General features: G+C 36.4%; 1 protein-coding gene across 15 annotated transcripts in view; it reads right to left on the bottom strand.

Moving 5' to 3' along the window:
• The window catches only part of ASPH (aspartate beta-hydroxylase), a 117,785-nt gene that overhangs the window by 45,304 nt on the left and 47,962 nt on the right, over window positions 1-24,519 (bottom strand). For 10 of the 15 annotated variants that reach the window (XM_087752574.1, XM_087752521.1, XM_087752548.1 and 7 more), the window contains 6 exons: window positions 23,427-23,465; window positions 21,992-22,036; window positions 21,824-21,865; window positions 20,285-20,335; window positions 19,263-19,307; window positions 8,961-9,002 (listed from right to left, as the gene is read on the bottom strand). In XM_087752574.1, coding sequence (XP_087608700.1) covers window positions 8,961-9,002; window positions 19,263-19,307; window positions 20,285-20,335; window positions 21,824-21,865; window positions 21,992-22,036; window positions 23,427-23,465 — 264 coding nt within the window. The remainder of the gene's footprint in view (window positions 1-8,960; window positions 9,003-19,262; window positions 19,308-20,284; window positions 20,336-21,823; window positions 21,866-21,991; window positions 22,037-23,426; window positions 23,466-24,519) is intronic. The other 5 variants (XM_087752592.1, XM_087752634.1, XM_087752626.1 and 2 more) reach the window with 3 other exon arrangements.

The following is a 24,519-nucleotide window of genomic DNA, read 5'->3' as shown; positions in this document are numbered from 1 at the left end:
CCAATGAAAGATGATGAAATAGCTATTTTATATACCTATTTTGGCACATGAAAACTAAAATACCAGGCATATTTTATGTTGAAAGGCACCTTGTCATCACCAAAAGCAGTGACAGTCTTTTTCTACAAATACCTTTTGAAAAATAAGGAAGGCACTGCTAGATACTCTTCAGACCACAAGAGCATCACGTGAAAAATAAGGAAAAGTAACCAAATGATTAAAGGTGATTGAATCACTTACTTCTGAAGAATGGTTTAAAAATATTTTGTCTTTAATTGTTGGGGGCGGCAGAGGGGCAACATTTACATCTGAATAAGCAAGAACAAAGAGGAAAAGGTGGTAGTAAAGAGTTTGCCACTGGAAGAGGGGTACATACCACTCTGTAAAAAGTAGCTACAGAGATGAAAAGAATAACTTGTTCTCTATATCACCATAGTCAGGACAAGGAATAAAAGGCTTAAAATTGCTACAAGAGAAAATTAGGCTTGAACATCTGGAGCTAGTATCTCTGAGCAAGCACAGTAGAACAGATTGCTGAGGATAGTTGTGGAATTCTAATTACTGGAAATTTGTAAGAACAAGTTGTATAAGCACCTGCCAGGAACGATGCATACAGTTCATAAGGCCTTTGCTCAACATAATAGACAAAGTAAACTGCAGGGTCCCACCTAGTCTTATTTTCTACAATTTCTGTAATATACTGCTATATGTCAATGCACTTTAGTGCCAAGACAATAATTACACAGGGAACTTCCCTTCTTTCATTTGTTAATTAAAGAAATTCTCCCAGAAGCTCACTGTGCCAGTCATCATTGTGATTGAGATTCCTCCTAGCCCTATGCCAGCAACAGAATACTGAAGTTCAAAAATAAATGGATCAGTTGCAGATTATCTGATTTGTCTAACAATCGTGCTTTTATGTTCTGCAGCTTCTACTCAACCATTAAGCTTCTGTTCATCTCCTTTCTCTTTCCTTCTCCTGTCATCCTCTTCTCCAACCTCTCCCCTTCTCAACCTTGATGCCCTACCACATTTCTTCCCCTTCATTTCTACGCTTGTTCATAATCTGTTCCTTTATCCAGCTCTTCCTATTTATCCCCAACTTGTTCTTAGATACCTGTAGTCTTCCCCACACTAGCTGCTCATGCTGTTCTTCAAGGGTCTTTTCCCCTGAACTCCATTGCCCCAAATCCCTGTTACTGTTCATCTGCTCTACTGCTACTCTCCACCTCTGCTGCATACTTCAGAAAATTATTAAGGCTATAAGCAGCCATGAGAGTGACCCAAGGAAAGATGAATGCAAGTGCAAAACCTCTCTTCTGTCACAAAATTACATGTGCCCCATACCAAATGGTGCTAACAGAACATAAGTATCCCTTTGCAAGAAACACTTCACCTGTGTCTACACACGATGTAGCACTGCGTTAATTACCTGCAAATTATCACAGCCTGAGCACAAAGCAATACAACTACTTGGCTCAGCAGCAGTACCTCTCTAGCTAAAAGTTCATTCATTTAGTCATCGCCAGTGCAGTGACAGCTTAAAATTAAGGCAACTAAATTTAGGTTTCTCTGTGTAGACACCTAAACCCTGCTATAACCTTTAGAAATCCAGTCATTACAGTCAATGGAGCCTAAAAAGTGAGTTCAGCATGAAGTAAACGCCTACTAGGTGGTTAGCTAAAGGCTCCACTGACTGTATAGATGACCATTGTGTACAACCCAGTTTGGCCACCACACTGGCACACGAAGCCACATGCACATGTCTGGAACCAAGTCCCATCCAGGCTGTTCTCCTCACTCATTGACATTACTGTTAGATGACAACTCCTACTCCCGCAGACTGTTTGAAAGCCAGTAGCGTGAACACTGAAAGACTCGGGAAACAGTTCTTTCCTTTCTTTCAGGGCCTGATCTCACAGAAAGTTTCAGAGCTGCGAAGGAATAGCATCAGAAGAAATCCTACTCAGCTCTAAAGATCTAGACCAGAATATGACATCCACTTTGAGGCAAGTGGAGATACAGCAGCAAACAGGGCCTGGGCAGGGGATGGATAATTAAATTTAGTGGACAAACTCAGACGTTTCTTCACTGATGTCTATTAGCCAGCATGTGCATGTGTGAACTAATATTTTTTAGCTGTTAATACTACACGCTCTTGCAGAGGAAAAACGATACACTAAGTTTGCAATAAAATCTTTTTCTTTTTTTCATTTAAACACTGGGGGGGGGGGGGGGGCAGAATCAAAGAAATCAGTGCAAAGAACATCTTGTGAAGTCACTGAATCTTTTCCTTGAAACCTTCCAAAATCAATTTTTAGAAAGGCATTTCCAAAATAAGTTTTCCCAATGTAAATTTTCGTGTCAGTGGTATAATTTCAGAAAAGCTACAAGTGATTAAAAAAAGTGCCTTGTGATAGAAAGCAATCTCAATTACAGATGCTATTATTAGCTTTTTCTGTAAAAACAAAACGAAAAGGTTAATAACATTAACAAAAATCAAGTTCTGCAAATCTTAATCTGAAGCAGATCTATCTTTTTCTCTTAAGTAACTGTCCAGACAAAAGAGCATCAGGCAAATAATTTTGCAACTTCTACGTTGATTTTATTCACAGAAGGCAAACATAATTTCTCGATACTTTACAACTTTTTATCCAAAAAGTTGCCTAAAGAAATAACAATCAAGGAATGAAACTTTTCTAGAATTTCTAGACAAACATCCTCAACTGATCAAATGTCCGTATGGTCTTGTATAACACAGCAGAAAACAAGGCTTGAAATTGGTGTAAAATGCCAAGTGAGCCAATTATGTTAATGTGGTAAGTGCATCCAAACCAATTACATGAAGTAATAAGGAAAAAAACATATAGAAAAAAACAGAGTGATGACTAGTACTTGGCAAACAATTGATTACATCTGACCATAAGTCCACAGCAATAGAGAACAAACTGGTAAAAATATATCAGAAATAACTAGTAATAATACTTCAGTGTCAGAGTAAGTGAATCCTCTCTAGTCTCCCCAGAAGGGGGGGGTGGGGGGGGTGGGGGAGTCAATTCTCCATTTCACATTTTCATCTGAAATACAAAACAATCAGCTAGGCTAGGGAAAACCTCATCCTCCTAAAGCAGCGAACACTGCTGACCTGACTGATTAGACATCAGCCTGATGTCTCAAAACAGTTAATATTTTATTAGCCAGAATTGGACAAAAATATTGAATACTATCATAATTATCTTTCATGATTAATATACTTTTTTATCCTAAAGATACAGCATGCAGTTGGCATTTTAACAGATATCAAGTTACTTCTAAGTGGCTCTCTGATATTGTCTACACTGTAAAGACCTCAACTAGTTGTCTTCTGAAAAGACCATTTAAAGGATGGGGTACCTTTAGCACAACACATAGCATGAACTGTTCTGTCCTTGCTGACATACTCTGAGCCTCTGATCAAAGGATACATGTACGGTTTTGCTCCTGAGCAAAGTAAGTGGGAGATAATATCTTGCTGCTATTAAAAATCCCAGAACAATTACTGTTTATCTCCGAAACCAGTATGCACTTTCATACACTTAACAAATCACCTCTCACTCCTGTGCCTTGTAAAAAGTTGGAAGCAGATATTCTACAATTCTGTGATTTTATTCTGACACGATAGAGATGTCAGGAAGAAGGACACCACAAACAGCGAGCTTGTTAGCTGATGTGCAACTGTGGCCAGGAAGAAATCTCAACTGGGACTAGCTCAGGCAGTTTTCCACCCGTTCTTGCTGCCCTTTTCTCGTCTTCCTCCATCTTTTTGCTCTCTATTCCCTTTCCTAAGCCCTCTGCTCCCTTTCTTACGTTCAGAGCCTAGGAAAAGTGGGGGAGTGGGAGGGCAGGCTTACCTGCCGCACTGGAGCTGGCACCTTGGACCTATCCTGTGCATTGATAGTGGTGACTGACAACCTGCTTGGTCTAACTTGGAGGTCTGGGAGGAAGGGTGCCTGTCTCGTTTTAATATTTGGAAACTAACGCTGTAGGATTCGTAGACAACGGAGAGTGTCAGTAGTCCTCTGTGATTACGAGAGTCCATATTACACTATCAGCATGAGTATTTCTTGTTAAACGTGTCTTCTAATGAAATTTCTAGTTCCTCAGAAATGGCGAGATGATAATGTCACAATCTCTCTGAGGGCGTGGGGAGAGAACATGAGGATAGAAAGACACTGCTTCCTATCTAACAAACCACCTCACAAGTGGGGTTTAGTTCTTGTCATTAGATTATTTATTTATTTATTCCTATTGTCATGATAACGTCAAGGGAGCATTCCCAGTGGCTTCCTCTATCTTGCATCTGCTACTACTGGCAAGCAAAACAGAAAGCAGCTAGGACTCTGGCTTTTAGTTAATTACTTTATAAGGATTCAAGATAAACCATGTTCTTCACAGCCACCTTGAGGACACATGGTCCCCAGTTTTTTAATTGAAAACTAAACTGGAACAATCCTGCTGCACTGACTGTATGATGTGCTTATCGCTAGCAGATAAGTTTTATTTAAGTTTTAAATAAAAGCTATAACTATATAACTGTAGAGGGTATAACTACATAATGACGTCTCCTTGTTTCTCTCCCACGTTGACAAAAATAAACAAGTGGTAGGTGCCATCTCTAAATGTAGTCTGGAATAAAAACCTCCTCATGTGATGCGGTCTCGTAGTCACTCGCAGCGAAGGCTCTTCCTGACAGTTCTCAATCTTAAACTGTCAAAATCTAAGGAAGTAATTTCCAAGGGAGCCATAGGCTTTGTTTTCTAAACACCCTCCTATCCCTGCTGTGATACAAATTCAGTAATAATGTTCTTGGCAACTTGTGGATGGACGCCTTAAGACAATGATAAGTAGATATTGACAATCATGGTCTGTAGAAGTTTTCCAATGAATTTTGTGACCTTCTGTTTTACTAATTCCCCCTGGCCCCTCCCTCAAATACTCCCACCTTCCCAGTCCAAGTTTCAAAGTTTCAGTTATGGGCTGAAAAACACACATATATATTAGGAGACCAACTACTTTTACCTGGAATTCAAAATTTGCTCAAGTAATTGTCCTCCCTCCTCATACTAGGCCCGTATCATTACCCAAATTAGTTTTTGAAATTGGGCTGCCTCTCAGTGGGGGCTTGAATGAGAATTTGATGATGATGAAAAACTCCTGTCATTGTCCTGTTGTTTGGGAAGCTCATTAGGTGAGATACAGATAGCGTAAGTGATCCACTTGTTTTATGGGCTTCTATAAATGATAACTTAGAAAGTATAAAAACAAGTAACTGTGTCTAGACAATTTAAAGCCAGTAGCACTACAATAATTAAAAGATCTTTCTAAATTGTACTGGTAGAACAGGCAAAACCTCTATAATCAACTTATCTGGGGAAGCAATCAGACAATAAAAACTGAGGCATTTTAGGGACTAATAAAGCTGGGGAATCTAATGACTATAATAAATCTTTAACTGCAGTTATTCCAGAACAATTTCCCTTGCAGTAAAAAGTATTCTACAGGGTTTTCTGTCTGAAATTACTGTTGCTTGGTTAGATGTTGATCATAAGAAACAATTGCAAAATGATAATTTTATTTTTAGCATGTATTTCCATCATTCATCTCTCCCTTTCATCATGAAATCTTTTGGCTTCGTTCAAAAGGCTAGAATCAAGCAACCCTGTGACAAGACCAGAAATAAATTTCTCCGTTGACTTTCTGTACAAAAATACACACTAATATTCTAAGGTGCTATACATTTAGTTCAGCATGGTGTTATGCAGCAGTTTTGGACTTTGAGAACTACACTTCCATGAAGTACAACATTAGTTATTCTGCCCACAGCTCATATTTGATGCAGGCTACAATCAAATATATAAGTAAATCAATAGGTAGTATGTATACCCTTAAAAGTAGTGGTTGCAAGGGTGGAACTCAAGCCACCTAACTTGAGGTGACAATGCCGGAGGTGAGCTAAGCATGTAAGCTTTTTCTACAGCCAGTGGAGCTCTGGTTAAGGTTCTCCATGGACTTTAGGGGACAACTCATGTCACCCTACAGCAAAAACCTACATTTAGCCAAAAGAACAGCACTTTAGCCTCCACAGGTTATACAGGTTAGATCTCTACTGGTACCGCAGTGGAATCCTACATATCCTGTTCCAAGGTCTACAGCTAGAGTAAACCAAAGTGAATGTTGACCCTGGTATCAGAATGACACTTGCAGGGCCCAGTTGTGGAATGACATTGTCCTAAGCCTGGCTTATGTATACCTCTGTCCCTGATGGAACACAACTGAGTGCTCCAACCAAATGGCATTCATCTTCACTTTCATGTTTTATCAGTTTTGAAAAGAGAAAATTATTATTGTAATTACCTATGCTGATGTCCAGTGCATGAAAGAAACACGTTCACCGCAGAAAATGATTATTCCATTTTTATATCCGTTCATTACCAATATAAATGAATATTCACTATATGCCAATATAAGCCAAAGTAGAAAAATGAAGCGCCTTACTTAAATTTAAATTTTGTTAGCCTATGTGATCAAAAACAACTAAAACCACCTCATATGGAAAGATGTCTTATGGATACCGTATATATGCCCTGGACTATACTACCTGTGACACATTTTAAATAATTATTTCTCAGATTCACCTGAAACATCTATCCCATTTTAATTACTTGTTTAAGTATAAAGTCTGATCACATTCTTATGCAGAAGACAAAAAAATCCTTCTGAATTAAATATAACAGAGGAAACTTGAAGTAATAGTACACTACAAACGAGTTTAGTTTAGTTTTTGTTTCTTTAGAGGAGTTTCCAGAGGAGTTTCTGTTAATATAGAAGAAGTTTCAGTGAGACTTTTAATAAATTTAATGAAATATTATTAAAAACTGAAATTTACAGAATTTTTAAGACATTTTGCTGACAAAGTACTATGAAGACAGCAGCGAAAAACGTTAATATGTTGTAAGATCCACTCAAAGCTGTGAACAGTTTCTGTGCAGAAGGCCTTTCGGAGCTTGTATGTCGCAGTATCTAAAAACGCAGACTTGCACATACATCTCTGTGCACTGTCAGAATCATAAGTAATCCCTAAACTCAAGCCAAACATGAATTTTCAGATTCCCAGCTCCTTAGATTTCCGAGTTTTCTACATATACCAGACAGTCACAGTGCAGTATTTTTTTTAAATACATCTCTCATCCATTTATTGCTGCATCTTATTAGGGTAATTTAAAATAAACCAGTTCAATAGTACTTTAACCCACTTTCTATGACTAGGATATCTATAGCTAGACACTTTCATTGAAAGTGAAAACTTAAACAGTTCAAACTATGAAAACTTAAACAGTTCAACAAAATTCAACTTGCATGAAAACCATACAAGCCGTTTAGCTATAAACGAATTTCATAAAAAATGCAGGGTTATTTTTCCCTGTAGGATGCAAAATTTTATCAATTTAACCTAGAAAACAAAACCAGATCTTTTTCCAATTTATAGAATTCCTGTAATCTGCAATGGCAGGAGTCAGCAGGAGAATTTATTTAGTTGCTCAGTGTTTAAAAAGAAAGAAAACCACACAGCACTTAGGGTGCAAAAGGAAAGCGGCTCCACCTCGTCATACTTTCAAGTCATAACAGTAAATCTGTACATTTTCATTTTCTTAAACAAGCTAGTATTTTTACCTATGAATGCTTTTCACCCATACTGGATAGCTATTGTATGTTATTTTATTCTACTGTTCTAACAGGTCAATAAAACTAGCACATAATGGTGTTTGGTTTTTTGGTTTTTTTTTACTATCAAGTATGTAAGCCTAGTGTAGTAAGGTATTTCCTTTTATAATCCTTTTATAAATGGAAATGTGGATGTAATTGCCTTGCTTTCCAAGCAAACTGGCTAATGGTATATTTACTTTTTAAATGTAATGCTTAGATTTGACATATTTAATACTTAAATACAATATTTAAAGTTTGCCAGTCCTAGAAATTCATATTTAAAATACAAACATACAAAACCAAACCCAATAAACCTTACCAAAAGATTGTAAAAGTAGCATTGCTAAGTACTCAAATACAAAATAACACCCACATAGAAAAATGCAAACAGAGAATGAAAAAGGAGCAGCAGACACCAGCAGAGTCACTGAATCCCTTTTCCTCCATCTCGAAGTAGTGATGGAGCTACTTATGGCAGGCACCATACCCGAGAGAAAAAGATGCAGGTACAGACCCTGAAGCTTTTGTGTATTGCCAGCTGTAGTGATGTAGCTAGGGGCAGATACAAACCTTGATCCCAACAAAGGAGGTTGGGCAAGCTTCACGCAGTGACAGGGAATGCACAGGGCCAGCACCAATGTCAGCGGAGGGAGAACAGATTCACAGCGCTCTTGGCACCACTCACTTTTTTTCCACCAAACTTGCCTCTGTATGTTCTTACCTAGCCTAAGCCAGACAGAAACCCTTACTGGGTAAACACGGAGTTGACGAGGACTGATTTTAGTTGACGAGGACTGATTTTAGTGCCACCTGTCTCCCCAGGCTTAGCACAACAGGCAGTGCTGAACCCGGCTTTCCAGACTGGGCAGCCCAGGTTGCCTCTCACCCACAAACACCTGAGGAGCTTGGTGAAGCTGTGACCTCCAGAGTCCTAAACTAGGAATACAACACTGAACATCTGACTCCTGAAACAGCAGAAGTTTTTAACAGCAGCCTGTGACCACGTACGAGGGGAATACATTGCTGTCAGCTTTGGAAACGACTGTGCGTTTACTTCCAAAAGCAGATGCACTCTGGATGTTTATTCAACTCCAGTTTATCTACACACGAGATGTACAGGAGCTAAGCTTCAATACTATTTAATCTGATTTAAATCAGTCCTCCCACAAAGCAGGCTTTTGAATTTCAGAAGAACAGAATGTTACTTTCAGACTTACCTTTTTCTGTTTTGTCTTGTTCAGTTTCTTTTTCACTTTTCCCTAGAACATTAAAAATATAATTTCAATGAAATAAATTTATGTTAACACTTTATCATAAGAAAGAGATACAATAAAATTACAGCTTATACTCAAAATATAATTGGGCCAACAGGACTTTTTTGTTTCACATTTATTTTTTAAAGTAACCTTAGATTGCTGTCTGAACTATAGTTATAAAAGTATAAAAAGGCCTTTCTCTGCAGATGCTTCAAATATTACATAATTGCTCCTGTCACAAAATATTTCATAAGCTTTCCCCTTTAGATATTTGGTAGATTTTAGTGATACACACTTACAATGCAAGCTATTTTGCAAGGAAAAAAATCGTTCACTAATTAAAAACTCTTGGGAACTCTAGCTTAATATATATAGTTGATTAAATGTAAAAAACACGAAAATCAATTCGGAACCTAGGTCTCATTTTCAAAAGTGACTTGGAAGCTTTTGTCTTACTTCCACTTTTAAGATAATTTAACCCAGGTGTTTTGTAAACATCTGAATGCACAGGTAAAAATGTTAAATAAGCACAAGACACTCTGTAGCAAAAGACAGACTACATACCGTACCAAAATCACGTACGTGTATATCGTGAAGGTGGTACATATAAAGACAGGCTTGTCCTCTCCTCTTTTTCTCCTCTCTAAACACTTTTTGATCCTGCCGTAAAGCATCTTGCCTCACAATTATAACATTATCATTCTCTTTCCAATTTCTTCCCAATAAGCTTTCAATATTTCCTCCCAATAAACTTAATAGAGAATACTAACATGAGAGGTCAGTTGGCTTTTTAGTTATAGTTATTTTCCTCTCTAACATACACTCTTTAATTTTGACGTATTCTTATATATGAACATTTTCTTTAATTTCTAAATCAATTAGAGACATCTTGACAGAATACTCAATTTTCACAGTTTTTTAAACTGACTGCTCAGAAGCATTATATTGTGAATAAAATACACCATGTAAAAATGCTGAAAAAAATTTCTTTTTTTCATGGAGAAATTGGGTTATGCGCACACATTAAATCAAACTATTTCACATTCTAATTTCACCCTTTACTAAAAGCTGACAACTGCTACTACCGAACGTGCAGACAGTACGACTGAATATTCAGCACAAGGCAGAATGAGTATTAACTTGATTATGATATGGTAAATTAAATAAATATGGTCGCATTGAAAGTCATTCACCTCTTCAATTACATCGTAAAATCCAGATTGTCAAGTAAATTGAAAGAAATGACAAAAAGATCTATAGAGTCAATCACATAGTATGGGATCACTTGGAGAAGGAATATTATTACTATAACAGTGTATTAGTGAAAGCATTGCTCAGTACTTTCTAACATACTGGCTTTTTTGTTTCTATTTTTTTGTGCATACCACGCAATAAATAAAATGGTTATGTCCATCTGCATGTCATCAGAAATACTGTATTTTAAAAACAGCAATAATGCAGCTCCAGATGGTTTACATACTCATATTTCTATTATTTTTACCGACTCAAAGCACACAAACAATTCATTACAGGATAGTAAACGATGATACAGCATGCTACTTAGCCACCTATTTTCCCTTTATCTTCTCCATTATCAGCAACACTGATATTCTCACCTGACGTCTCTAATTCCCTCTAGGTCACTCAGTGATCCTCTTCCACCCATCTTGGACATCCATGTTATTTCTGCAACTTCTTTTCCATCACAGGAAGAAGGAATGAGCTCATCACTCTAAAGCCTGCTCCTATCTCCCATCTCTTGTCCAGCTTCACATTTCTTTATTATGGAGGCTCATGCAACATATAACCTACAGTTCTCTATAACCATTTATGTACTAGGATCAATTCTCCAAATCCTCTCTGACTTTTTTCAACCTGTAGTCTGCTAAATTAGCTGTCATTGATTTCACCAAAGCCTCTCCAATGATCTTTAGATACTCCAGCTTCTCCTTCTAGGTTGCTCTTTTTGAAATTCATCACAAGTTGACCTTGTTAGCTCTGAAGATCTTGTTTCTCTTGCCTCTCACCGTACTTAACTAAGAACTCACTTCAGCATCATATTCAGCACATATTGCTTTTTCCCCCCACACTGATCCCTAGCTTACTTTGATGGTGCAAATGGTTTTAATTATGCTGTTTCTGACAAAGGTTTAAAAATGTGCTGTCTCAAAGACAGGGATAATAGATCTTGAGACTATTTTATCATCAACTTAAACCAATCGTAGCTCAAACAAAAAAATTTTTCTTAGCTCTTCAAACCACTCTCACCCTTTAGTCAGTTTCTCTGTTTCCAGAAAAACAAATCTAGATCAAAATCATAGACAGAACTGTTTTAACCCATCTCTATAGACTAGGACTGCTATCGTAGAATCATGGAATGGCTTGGGCTGGAAGGGACCTTAAAGATCATCTAACTCTGACCCCCCTGCCGTGGGCAAGGATGCCACCCACTAGACCAGGTTGCTCAGGGCCCCGTCCAACCCAGCCTTGAACACTGCCAGGGACAGGGCATCCACAACCTCTCTGGGCAACCTGTTCCAATGCCTCACCACCCTCTGAGTAAAGAATTTTTTCCTAACGTCTAATCTAAATCTCCCCTCTTTCTGTTTGAAACCGTTCTCCCTTGTCCTATCGCTATCTGCCCTTATAAAAAGTCTCTCCCCCTCTTTTATGTAAGCCCCCTTTAAGTACTGGAAGGGTGCTATAAGGTCTCCCCAGAGCTTTCTCTTCTCCAGGCTGAACAACCCCAACTCTCTCAGCCTGTCTTCATAGCAGAGGTGCTCCAGCCCTCTGATTGTCTTTGTGGCTCTCCTCTGGATCCATTCTCAAGGGTCCACATCACTGTGTAACGTATGCACCAGGTATTCCCAAGAAGGTTTATACTATAAAGAGTCTATTTATTTTTCATATTACCATATGTCTAAATATTTGTGAGTGCATGTGACAATGATCTGAGTCACAATTAAAACATATTTCATACCTTGTAGATTTTACATGATTCCCAATCAACAATATAAATGTACAATACAATTTGTTATTTACATATATGTAATTTTTGAAACACGTAAAATTGCACAATGATATTCAGTAAAAACATGATATTTTTCAGTATCTTTCCAATATCCAATCTTATCTGTTTTCTTTACTTCTTAGAAAGAACAGTGTCATGATATGATACCTTTTCGATTACTGAGAATGTGAAAAAGTCACTTAAAATTGTAGTAAATTTTCAATGTTAAAATACAACTTTAGTATCCTACTCTTATTTAAATTTTGCTTTCCTTATTGGTATTTCTTCCTGTGATTTCCAAAAAAAGCAACTGAATCCAAGATTTCATAGACTCACTGAGATACAGCAAGAAGCAACGTAGCCATGTGAAAACATAAAGAAAGATGTCACCTTTTGACTTCTTAAACTACAGTTATTTATTCAGCAATATTTCATCATAAGAATATGGAGGTGTTTGAAAACTGAAAAGGTCACGGAAGAGTTTTGTTTTCAAACAGAGAACTGCACAGACATAATAGCCTTGCTAGACTTCTGATTTAAAATATGGACCATAACCTAGAATATTTCTCTATGAAAGGTAGATATCATACTGCCCACACACATACACCTTTGTTAAAGAGTGATATCTCATACATTTTAAGTCACAAATAGAAATTACATATCATGGGCAAAATTCAGGCCAAATTGGTTGCAGAAGAGCTAATACTCCAAAAGAAGCAGCACAAGACAATTATAGAAGAGACAGACCTTAGAATATTGCCCATTTCCTTCACATAATACCACCCAGAAATAAAAACTACTTCTACTTGCTATATTTATTCCTCTTTGTAAATAATACTTTCAAATCTATTTTTAAACATTCAAAATTATTACTTTGAAAAATAATATTAATTAGTGGCTGAGGCAAATATTTATCCCCATAGTTAATATTTACCACATCTTGGAAAAAAATAATGACACTAGAAAGACAAAGATATTCTTCTGTGTTTTATTGCTGCCAAACATTAAAACAGATTAAATATACATTTTTTAATAGTCCTCTTGACCTTGCTCAGCTTGGCATATTTTTGTAAACATGAAGCACGTAAAATCACATACCTTGTTACAAAATACTTAAGATTTGATCACAGCATAATATACTCTCACAGTCCCATAATTCTACAAATAGGCTGCCACTGTTATATAAAAAGTCCTCCATTCACCATTCTAAAATTATTTCCAAACTTCCTCACAAAATATGGCTTTGTAAAAATTATTGCTCTGCAATTCACAATCACAGGTAATTGTACTAGAATATCCCAAACCACATCACAGTCTAAGAGTATTATTGCTTTCCTGAAAAGTCTAAAGAAATCACTTTGGGACATCTTCTGTGTTTGTTGATCAGATGTAACACTCACCTATGTTGAGACTTACTGAAATCCCAAACAAAAAGAGGCAAGCATATATGATGCCCCTTTCACTACAAATGTAAGCAACTAAAAACCTGACTTCAAAACAGTGTTACAGAAATTTAAAATCTCCCTGTCAACCAAAAGGCAACCGCTGTTAGGGTTACCAAATTGATTTTTCTTCTTAAAAATTTATCTTATTTTATTTCTTCTAAGCTCCCATATCAGGCTTGGCAATTTCCTAAAATCACAGCAATTATTCCTGAGCCAAAAAGGAACACATGCAAAATGCCAAAGAATAAAATATGTCTTTGTAATTGTGGAACAGCAGCACAGAACAGGTAAAAAGTACACCTGTTATATTAAAATTCTAAATCACTCAAAGTCTAAATTTCAGACGTACCATTTACAAGAGCATTTACGACTGTAAATTTTGATACCCTATTTTTCTTAAGGTTGAATTTCCAAAGCTTCTTTTTATTTTTTTTTTAAATAAAATTTACAAGTCAAGTATTTGAGCAAATTTTACTTTTGTAATAATTTACTGATTATAAAGCTTACTAAATCCAGCTTTGAGATCATTATACTGGTAGCCAAACTAGAAGAATTTTACTGAGCTCAACCTGATTCCAGCAACTCTGTTTTGTGGTAATCTACACTGACTCCCTGCCAGGCTATTATATAGTTTCTAGACATTTTTGCTTTAAAAAGCAAATGTGCATAAAGAAAAAGTTCTAATTCACTCATAAAGGGTTTCTGGAAAAAGCAATTTAGTAATCTGCCCTTTTACTAGTATGAATTAAACATACACATTTTGTATCTTGTTAAACTATTTTAAAAATCACCTGAAATTCATGTAGTATAACCGTTGACATAACATCAGTGCAAAGAGATACAAGTCAAACTTCACAGGATAGTGTGCGCCTGATTAGTGTTTTCTATAAAATGCAGTTAGGCTGTATGCTATATCAGCAGTTATAAAACATTTAAAAATTCATAATATTATAAGTTTCATTTGACCAAGCTGCTCTGTACATACTGTATGAATCCACAACAAAAGATATATATTAAAATCTGAAAAAATGCACTTGCTGCCACATTATAAATAGAATATTAACAATTGCTTGAACAGCACATATGAAATGCAGCCCAAAGTTGCAACTCTGTCACAAACACAGAAGAAAAATAACGAATTCACTAAACTTGACCAAAAAAAAAAAAAAAAATCAGACAGGAATGTAAATTAAACATCCAAGTGTTAAAAAAGCTTACTAAAATGACAGTTGGCTACAACCCATTTACAATATCTTAGTGTTCGTTCCCCAAACCCTGAACTGCTTGGTAATTACATCATAAGATCTATTACAACCATCTGCTCCCCTTTTGTAGCGTATGGTTGGGGCTGGTCCTCCTGATGTAGGGACTTTTCTTTTGAAGCTTTAAGTATCTGAAAAAATAAGGGGAAATCTACATTAAAGGACCAACCAAAACACAGCTTACTCTAAAACAAACAGAAAAAATCTTAAATGATAAAAAAGTGCAACTTTGTATCAGATTAGTTAATTTGAGAAAGCTATAATTTCTAGGAGCTATCATAATGAATATACACAAAGTTGCTGTATAAGGTGGGAAATGTAAACTTTTAAATATCTATCTAAGCAGTAAATTTTTTCTCAGCATATGGCACTTCATTTACCTTGTAAAGGAAATCTAGGCCATGTCACAAATACATTAAAACAATTTTTTTTTTTAAAGTCAAGGACACATACAATTGGAAAAGAGGAGCCAGGGAGTGAGGAAGGGGCAAAGTGGAAACTTCTCTACACATAGGGGATTTCAGCAGTTGGTAAAATAAATGTAGGGTTTTAAAAATGTCAAAGATACAAGATGAAAGCGGGGGGGAGGGGAAACAACCCTTAGATATTTTAATCTGAACATATACAAGAGGGATCAAAATCCAAATACAGAGTAAAGGTATCCCAAAAAACTGTAATATGTCTCCCTTAAACTGTTTCTCCAACAAGTACCACTCTATCACAACCACTGCAATTTACGTGCCAGTGCAAAACAGGATTAGCCCCAAATCCTACATCAGTAATACTTCAAGCTGGCCTACCATACCACTCAAGTGCATTAGCTTACAAAAGTACAGACTATAACTGCAGGCAAAATAGCCTACTGCTGGAAAATAATATTGGTAATAATTTTAGAAGTAAACTTAGAGAATTGGAAAACAGTACACACAGATACCTAAAGATGCAGTTGCCTTTTTTTTTTTTTTTTTGGTGATATGCCCTGAAGTCAGCAAAAAACTTTTAACTTGCACTCCAGTGTATTTGTCCCACACCCAATCTCTTCACTGGCGATGTGAGAATGTTCCCGACAGCTAAATTCATCCTCTGAACTATCTCCTGTTTTCTTCCCAAAACAAATAAGTTCCTGTGTTTCAGATAAATATCAAACAGCTGCTCCTAACCCAATACAAACTGGTGCCACCATGTTTCAAATAAAGTTGCCTGAATTTGTAGTCCCTAAGAATAAGGACACTATAGTGACATTTCTGAGTATCTTTTACACTACCTGAAGTTATGTTGATTACATAAATTGATAAGTCTTTCATATATGTAAAGAGTGCATATGTGTATATAGGTGTTAATTCAGAATAGAGTTCTTGACTGTCTCTAATACAATGAACTTTAATATTATTATTGCTGAAACAACAGGAAATACTAGCTTTGAATACCTGGTGAAATGAAATCACATGAACAAAGAAGAAAAGGCTTCTGACAACAAAGAAACCCCATACTGAATCCTCCATCACGCATAAAAAAAGAATATCCCTGGTAAATATGTATTTCGTACTCTAAGAGGAAAATGTGAGAATAATGTTGCCTTCAAACTGAAATTTTCACAACCAAAAAAGGCAGGTAAACATACTTAATAGTAGGAAAAAATAATAATTTATTACTGATTAAATTTTTGTTTCTGGTCAGTAGTTTACATACATCCCCTGTTTCTTTTCTCAATTTTCAGAGATTGTATTTGAATTCTACTTTATGTGCTGACACAATAAGTTTTTTACAAAAACTGATAATGATTCTTCTGCCTTCAAAGTGGTTGCCACATAATTACACAAATTTCTAAAGATTCTTGAGTATGTTAGCACACTGTTGCAGATTTTGTGCTGATCAAATTATTTTCATTTTCTACTTCCTAAAGGAAGAATCACATACATGGTACTACATCTAATAGTTACATGTGTGTTTGATAACTGAATAAATAGGTTTTGATAGATGCTTTCACCTTTTTCCTGTGAGGAGAAAAAGAAAATATTCACTCCTTCCAGTGATGCTATTATCTATTTCCACAAGATACACCAGGATAGAGCTAACATACCCTTGAAGGCTAATCTCGTGGTTTAAAAAGTGTGTGGCACTAGCTTTTAGAACAATTGAAGGTGAGAAAAATAAATCTAAAAAACCTTTTGAAAGGAGCAGAAATACATGCTATTTCAGAGTAAAACAAGTTATTTTTGATTCTAACAGTGTTTGAAAACAACAAGGACTCTCTTTATATCACAACACAATAAAAGGAGGGTGGACAACTAGGTTCAATTCCACCATCTTATTTGAAAGTCCACCTGCAATTAAAGGAGTGATCATCCCTTTGTACTCTGCACTGGTGAGGCCGCACCTCGAGTACTGTGTTCAGTTTTGGGCCCCTCACTACAAGAAGGACATCGAGGTGCTGGAGCGTGTCCAAAGAAGGGCAACAAAGCTGGTGAAGTGTCTAGAGAGCAAGTCCTATGAGGAGCAGCTGAGGGAGCTGGGGTTTTTTAGCCTGGAGAAAAGGAGGCTGAGGGGAGACCTTATTGCTCTCTACAACTACCTGAAAGGAGGTTGTAGCGAGGTGGGGGTCGGTCTCTTCTCCCAAGTAACAAGTGATAGGACGAGAGGAAACGGCCTCAAGCTGTGCCAGGGGAGGTTTAGGTTGGATATTAATATAAATTTCTTCACCAAAAGGGTTGTCGAGCACTGGAACAGGCTGCCCAGGGAAGTGGTTGAGTCCCCGTCCCTGAAGGTATTTAAAAGATGTGTAGATGTGGTGCTTAGGGATATGGTTTAGTGGCAGACTTGGCAGTGCTAGGTTAACGGTTGGACTTGATGATCTTAAAGGTCTTTTCCAACCTAAATGATTCTATGATTCTAAATGGAATATTTGGAAACCTTCCACTACTGCACAATACACATAAACTTGGGTTTTTTTGGTGAAGGTAGGAAATTCGTTTACTGCTGCAAGACTGAGCCATAAATTACAGTACAAAAAGTGATAGAAATATGGTCCATGAAAACAAAAATTAAAGATTTCAAGTTGATACTTGGATTCTGAACTTAGTTTTAAAATAATATAAGTAAGTCAAGAAATCATCTCAGTATCCTCATATCAATACAACTGACACTGTGCAGTGGAATTATCTGCTGTTGAAATTTTGCAGTAGTCCTGTAAGGGCCTTTTTGTTATTTTAACTTTAAGGAGCAACATTTTCTGAGAGAAAACATCTTATCTTGTTCTACAGTTCCAACTTAAAGCACAACAAACCAACTGAACACTACCTTTGCTGAACTTCTTGCCTATGCTGTCAAAGGTAACTACTGCTTATTCCTACATTGACTATAAGCTGTGGTTAAAAATATTTCATATTCATTATGAAACAAAACATTTTTAGATAAGGCATCTATTAATCAACACCTATGGCTTCAAGCATTTCTACACCCTATGTGGCTGTTATGATAAACAGGTTAGAAAGGCCTCACAGACAACAGTTACGTATTAATATGAGCATTTCAAATCACCTCAGTTAAGGTTCAGCATGTAAATTAAAACATGAACTAAACCATGCCTCCAATCTGTACTGGGCAACCACAAAGGACTCCAATGTTTTTCACTTCTCTGGCTACTTTTGGCATGCCCAAGAACCAAATACAAGTTCCCTTTCCCGCAAGGAAAAACAAAACCTAACAGAACTACCTGGGCACTACACCACTTAAGATCTTCTGCATATTGCAAAGATTAACTAACCCAGAAAGGTGCTCAAGCTAATCAAAACAAAACAGAAATACGGCTCTCAAGGCTCCTAGATTGCAGCTTCTGTGATATACTGCCCCGAGATACGGCTCAGTGTTTCACTCAACACAACTACTTTGTTATGAAGAACAAATTAGCAACTTGTAATAATTAACTCCAAAAAGCAGATGACATGTAACAATATGCAGTCTTCAAATTCAGAAGCCATTTAGCTATTCTAAAAATGGTTTGGGTAAACTGTATGGTTAGTACTGTCAGGCAACAGATGGAAGAGCTGGAACTGCTGTTGTTCTTAAAATCAGTTACATCAAGAAAAATGTAATGGCATGACAAAACAGTCCTATTTCCAGACCAGTGGCCAAAGAACATGCCGCAGTCGGACTTCAATAGATCTGACTGATACACAGAGTAGTGACAATATCACCACCCATGATCAGTTACTCTAGAAAGGAAGTATGCACATATTTTGAGACCAGAAATTTTTATATTTCCCTTAAAACAAAATTATTCAGCTCTGTCTGAAAACATTAAAAATTAAGTTGTAAATTAAAACTGCTCACAGTTTTATTTGGAATGCTTCTGTATAACCCAGTAACTATTACTAGCATTTATCCAGTAGAAGATAAAAATTATTGCTTCAAAAACAGGAAGCAACTTTAAATGACAATAATGATATCCCTTCACTCCTCTCCACAAATTAATTTGTTTACAAACTTTCCATGTAGCTATAACTTCATTTTTTGGGGAAAAAAACACAAGCACTTAAGATTAACTTACCCACTACATCATCATTTGAATAATCCTCAGCTTGAACAGCCATTTCTGTAAGTCAAAAATGTACAAACAATTCAAACAGGACAGTTCTATAAATATTTATAAAAAGCTGAATTGTTTTCCCTTATGCTCAAAACAGTGACCTATCAAGACTGCTCTGTAATACTACTTCTGCAGAACTCATATGCAAATTTTCCTCAACTGAATTTTTCCACGGAAAAGATTAATACTTAAGTAGGCCAATGAGTAAATTGCAGGATTGCATAGTTTCAAAACTGATACTTCTAAATTCTGAAACTGTACTATCCGAAGCACAAATCTCCCAGTTTCACATACTACTACAGTATGGGCTTAGAAAACATTCATATACTATTATGTTCCTAGCTGTAATTGTGAAATATTTACTTCAAAATTTAGTTCTTTTTAATTCTGTATGTATGTTTAAATTAGACATGTCACATGTTACCATGTGCTATTACTGCTAACAGACTGAAGGTTGCACATAGCTCCCTATTCATGCATGGAGGGAGCGAGGCTCAACAGAAAAGAATTCATAATAGCCAGGATGCTGGCTGTAGACAGAAAGAAGAACTGAAGAAAGGGAAATGCATTCTCTGACTCGGGAAGCCCATAAATAAAGTGCTCAAAGCTGGAGAGATATTCCACTTTATTTTATTTCTTACAAATACTCTTTTTCCTGAGTACGCACTACTGGCTGGTGGGAAACAGAGGATAGCAAAGAAATCTGCAGCTTCACATGACCTAATATGGCCATTTTTATCGCTATAAGTTTTTCTGAACTGGGAGCACTCTCAGCTTCTAAAACTGAAAAGTGCTCTGTAAGTCATTAAAATATTGTCATTAAAAACCCCAAGATGCTAGATTCCAACACAGTTATGTTTGCCCTTAATAGAAAAAAGCTGCAGAAAAAATTACAAATGTATCTTTATTGCACCATCGAATTCTATTCTATGATATTTATCATTCTTAAAGTAGAAAACTCATGCAAAAAGTAATATACAAACCTGATTCCTCTGGTTCAGTGGCCACATCATCTTCTGTATGCTTACTTTCTACTGTTACAAGAAAATAAGTGTTGAAAGTTACACACAGAATGTTCACAATTTTGTTTTTATTCCCCACCAACCACCCAATCAAATTAGTATCAAACAAAAAGGAAGACTTAAACTGCAGAACAACCCACTAGGTCAACTTAACAGTAGAAAAAAGGTACTGAATGCATGTCTTGTGCAAAAGTTTAACTCCTCTTTGTTATTGACTTCCATTCCTAGTGCACCCCCCAAAAGTGATTTTTGTTACAATTGTTCCCATTTAATTATATTAGAACACATTTTTCAAGTAGAAAACCTAAATAAATATAGCATCTAATCCTACACACCGTGTTCAGATTAATTTCCTTAGATCACTTTGCTCTAGCTGACTGAATTAATGTCATGTTTGAAAAAAAAAAAAAAAAATCTTGCTTAACAATATTTTTAACTACTTAGAGCAAATCTTCAAATTACATTTGACCCAGTACTCATTTAAAATTCCCTGACACCAGCACAATCAACAAAAATTTAAAACTTAATCTTTTTGAGTAGTAATGTGGGAAATTAACATACTCCATTCCTCAAATTGAACCTCTAAGTACCTCATAAGAATGTCATGAAATTCAACAAGGCTAAGTGCAAGGTCCTGCACCTGGGTGAGGGCAACCCCAGTATCAATACAGGCTGGGGGATGAATGGATTGAGAGCAGCCCTGTGGAGAAGGACTCGGGGATACTGGTGGATAACAAATTGGACATGAGCCAGCAAGGTGCGCTCACAACCTAGAAAGCCAACTGTGTCCTGGGCCGCATCACAAGAAGCATGGCCAGCAGGTCAAGGGAGGCGATTCTGCCCCTTTATTCCTCTCTCATGAGACCCCACCTGGAGGACTGTGTCAGCTTTGGGGTCACCAGTACAAGACAGACATGGATCTGCTTGAGCAGGTCCAGAGGAGGGCCACGAAAATTATCAGAGGGATGGAACACCTCTCCTATGAAGAAAGGCTGAGAGTTGGGGTTGCTCAGCCTGGAGAAGAGAAGGCTCTCGGAAGACCTTATTGCAGCCTTTTGGTAAATAAAGAGGTCTTGTAAGAAAGATGGAGACAGACTTTTTACTGAGGCCTGTAGCAACAGGACAAAGGGCAATGGTTTTAAAGTGAAAGAGGTTAGATTTAGATTGGTCATAAGGAAGAAATTTTTTATGATGAGGGTGGTGAGACACTGGAACAGGTTGGCCAGGGAGGTGGTAGATACACCCCATCATTGGAAGTGTTCAAAGTCAGGTTGGATGGGGCTTTGAGCAAGCTTATCCAGTGAAAGATGTTTCTGCCTGTGGTAGGGGAGTTGGACTAGATGATCTTTAAAGGCCCCTTCCAGCACGACCCATTCTATGATTAGCTTGCTCAAAGCCCCATCCATACATTTCTCTGCTTCGTATTTTGTTTTTGAATTATATTAACAAATATAAATGGAAGAAAAAATGTTTTGTTTCACAAACTATAAAAACTCATACCTGGCAGCTCTTTATCAATATCAAAATCTTCAATAATTTCAACTATAAGAGAAAGTATAAAAAGAAAAAATATCTAGTGAACTTTTTTTTTTTTTTTTTTTAACATCAGATTTCAAAATGCATATATTTCATCAAAACACTTTAAGGTCACAATTAGAAAATATATACCTGGCTCTGTGGCTTCATTCACCTCCTCTGGAAGGTGCTCAACAGCTAAGAAAACATTCAATTCAGAACAATATTGAAGTCAAGCCCTCAACTGATGAAACTTACATACAACACAAAAGAACACAGCTAGCACACAGACACGTTTAACTGTGAACAGTAAATTGCTATAAACAAACAGGAACTCGGATGAATTTGAGGGAATAAATTACTTAAATTTTCTTTCCTGTTTCACTAAAGAACTGCTGTATTAATTAGGTAAATATTTCAAAATTGTACCTTCTGAATAAATGTTGTTTGGATTATGACACAGTAACTTTAAAAACTGAAATTTTAAAAACACTCCTTAATCTTTCTAAGCATAACCAGTACCTCCCTCTTTCATTTTTTGCAGCATCAACTCCATCTGCCAGACATATTAAAAACCAAACCAAAAAAACCTATAATCTTTTACTTTAAAAATCTTTTTATTTGGATAAACATACAATTCCATGGTGGGTCCTACTTTCCTTCCTGAAGGACAAGGAGCAAGCCCTTCAATTTAAATTATGGATTCCATGGAAAAATAAATTATTTTTATTTTTATTTTCTTTGTATATGGCACCTTTTAACTCATTTGACTGTCCTCTTAAGCTTATGATCACAAAGGTGACAAAACAGATACTTCAGATACTTCCAATTTATTTATACTAGAGAATTTCTTAACTTCATTCTAAACTAAACAATTGTGTTGTCTTCAACCAGCTGTCTGAGATGACTCTCAAAAGAGCTGGTATTTCAAGACAACAAAGTATATAGGATCCAGAGAGAGGACTGCAGACAAATACTTTTTTAATTGCTTCTGCTAATTAGACAAAGGCACTAGCAAAAACTATGCATCAAAGCAGAGCCAGTATTGACAGCCTGTAAATTTTGAATGATCTTAAGCACTGATTACAAGGTTATGAGCAAGGCTCACGGCAGGCAGCAGGTTGAGTGTCTATGCTGAACTACTGTGTTCCAAATGTCCACAAAAAGCCTCACATGCCCCACTTTGTGTCACTTGAGACCCTAAAGACGAATCTGCAGGGATGGTATATTAAAAGAAGGTGTCTCAGTTCATAGTCAAAACCCTAACTTTATAACTACACAGACCGTAATGCACCTTTGCCATAATTGGCAATATATTATGAGTGAAGGTCAGCCAGCTCACATATTTCAATATATACAAATAGCAAGATTAAGTTAATGATTTTTATGCTAATGTTACTAAAATATTTCTGATTTTGAAAATCATTTATATTCGAAATACATTTATTTTAGAGGTATTTCTACTTAAATTACATATGAAACAAAGATTTTTTTTCTAGTATGCTCCATATATAAAAATGTGTACACACACCCCACCCACACACATATACATACACACACACATATATACGTACATATATGTATATACCTGTATCTTGAGTCTCAGTCTGCTTTTCATGTTTTGGTTCTGAAAGAAAAGAAAAATAAAGTTCCTGGGTGGTTGATATGCACAAAGTATCCTAAAAATTTGGTTGTTAAGCATCCAGTTCATTTCTTTACTGATAAGTGCAAAGCTTTCAAAGACTTTCTCCAGTTTTGGGGCCTGAATAGATATATGAACCTTTACTGGAGCTTGTAGTAGAAATTCTAGACATATAACAAATACCAAATGTAAACATAATGCTGAAATTTCAAGCATTTCTATCTACACAGATGAAATACTGAAAACAATGACAACAATAAAGCTGTCATTCTGTACAATTGTTATAATTCACCTACACTCCTAATCTTTGAGTAAAGAGCCAGTCTAATTTTTGTAATGCTGAAGAAGAAATAGGTTAAGAATATTCATTACATTACTTTAGATACTGTCTGAAAATAGACAAAATGCTACCCATTAATTGTCTGAATTTTCAATATACCTTTATTGTGAATTTTAGAACTAAAGAAGTTCAGTGTTCATCCAGTGTTTTGGGTAAGGAAGCACCACCATTCGAGAAAATATTACATCAGAGGGTCTGTCAGAAAAGGGGAAACACATCTGATAGATATGGAGCTAGGTCTCTCTTGCTTTTCTGTCCTATTGATGCTGATATATTTTTGTCAAGGGCATCATAGCTGAGGCAAATAATTCTCTTCTGCAGACTGAGAAAGACATGGACTAAGGGCTGAATACACCTTTGGGCTACTGAAAGTCCTTCAATGGGATTTTGACTTCCATCCCAAAGGTGGATGTCGGAATTTCCCTCCTGATGACAAAGAATGAACTGCAAGTTTTTCTATCTCAAATATTTGGAAGTTAGGAATGGCTGTACTTTGCTCAGGTTACATAAACATGGAAAATAAACAAGAGTGCTTTGAAGATATGCTTAACTTCTCTGAAGTATAGTAGTCCCCCAGAAGGATCTCACAGAAGGAATCACAACCACATACCTTTGCTTCAAGACTGTGACCACTAGTAGTCTTGTTTACTTTTTGATTTGGTCTCAGCAATCATTAGCAAATCATTAACCAAATCAAAC

The sequence above is a fragment of the Nipponia nippon genome, unplaced genomic scaffold (genome assembly GCF_047370975.1).
Source record: "Nipponia nippon isolate SJK-2023a ecotype South Korea unplaced genomic scaffold, ASM4737097v1 scaffold_1, whole genome shotgun sequence".
In the NCBI taxonomy this organism is placed as follows: Eukaryota; Metazoa; Chordata; class Aves; order Pelecaniformes; family Threskiornithidae; genus Nipponia; species Nipponia nippon.
Note: the sequence above shows the minus strand (reverse complement) of the source record. Positions and strands in the feature narration are given on the sequence as shown.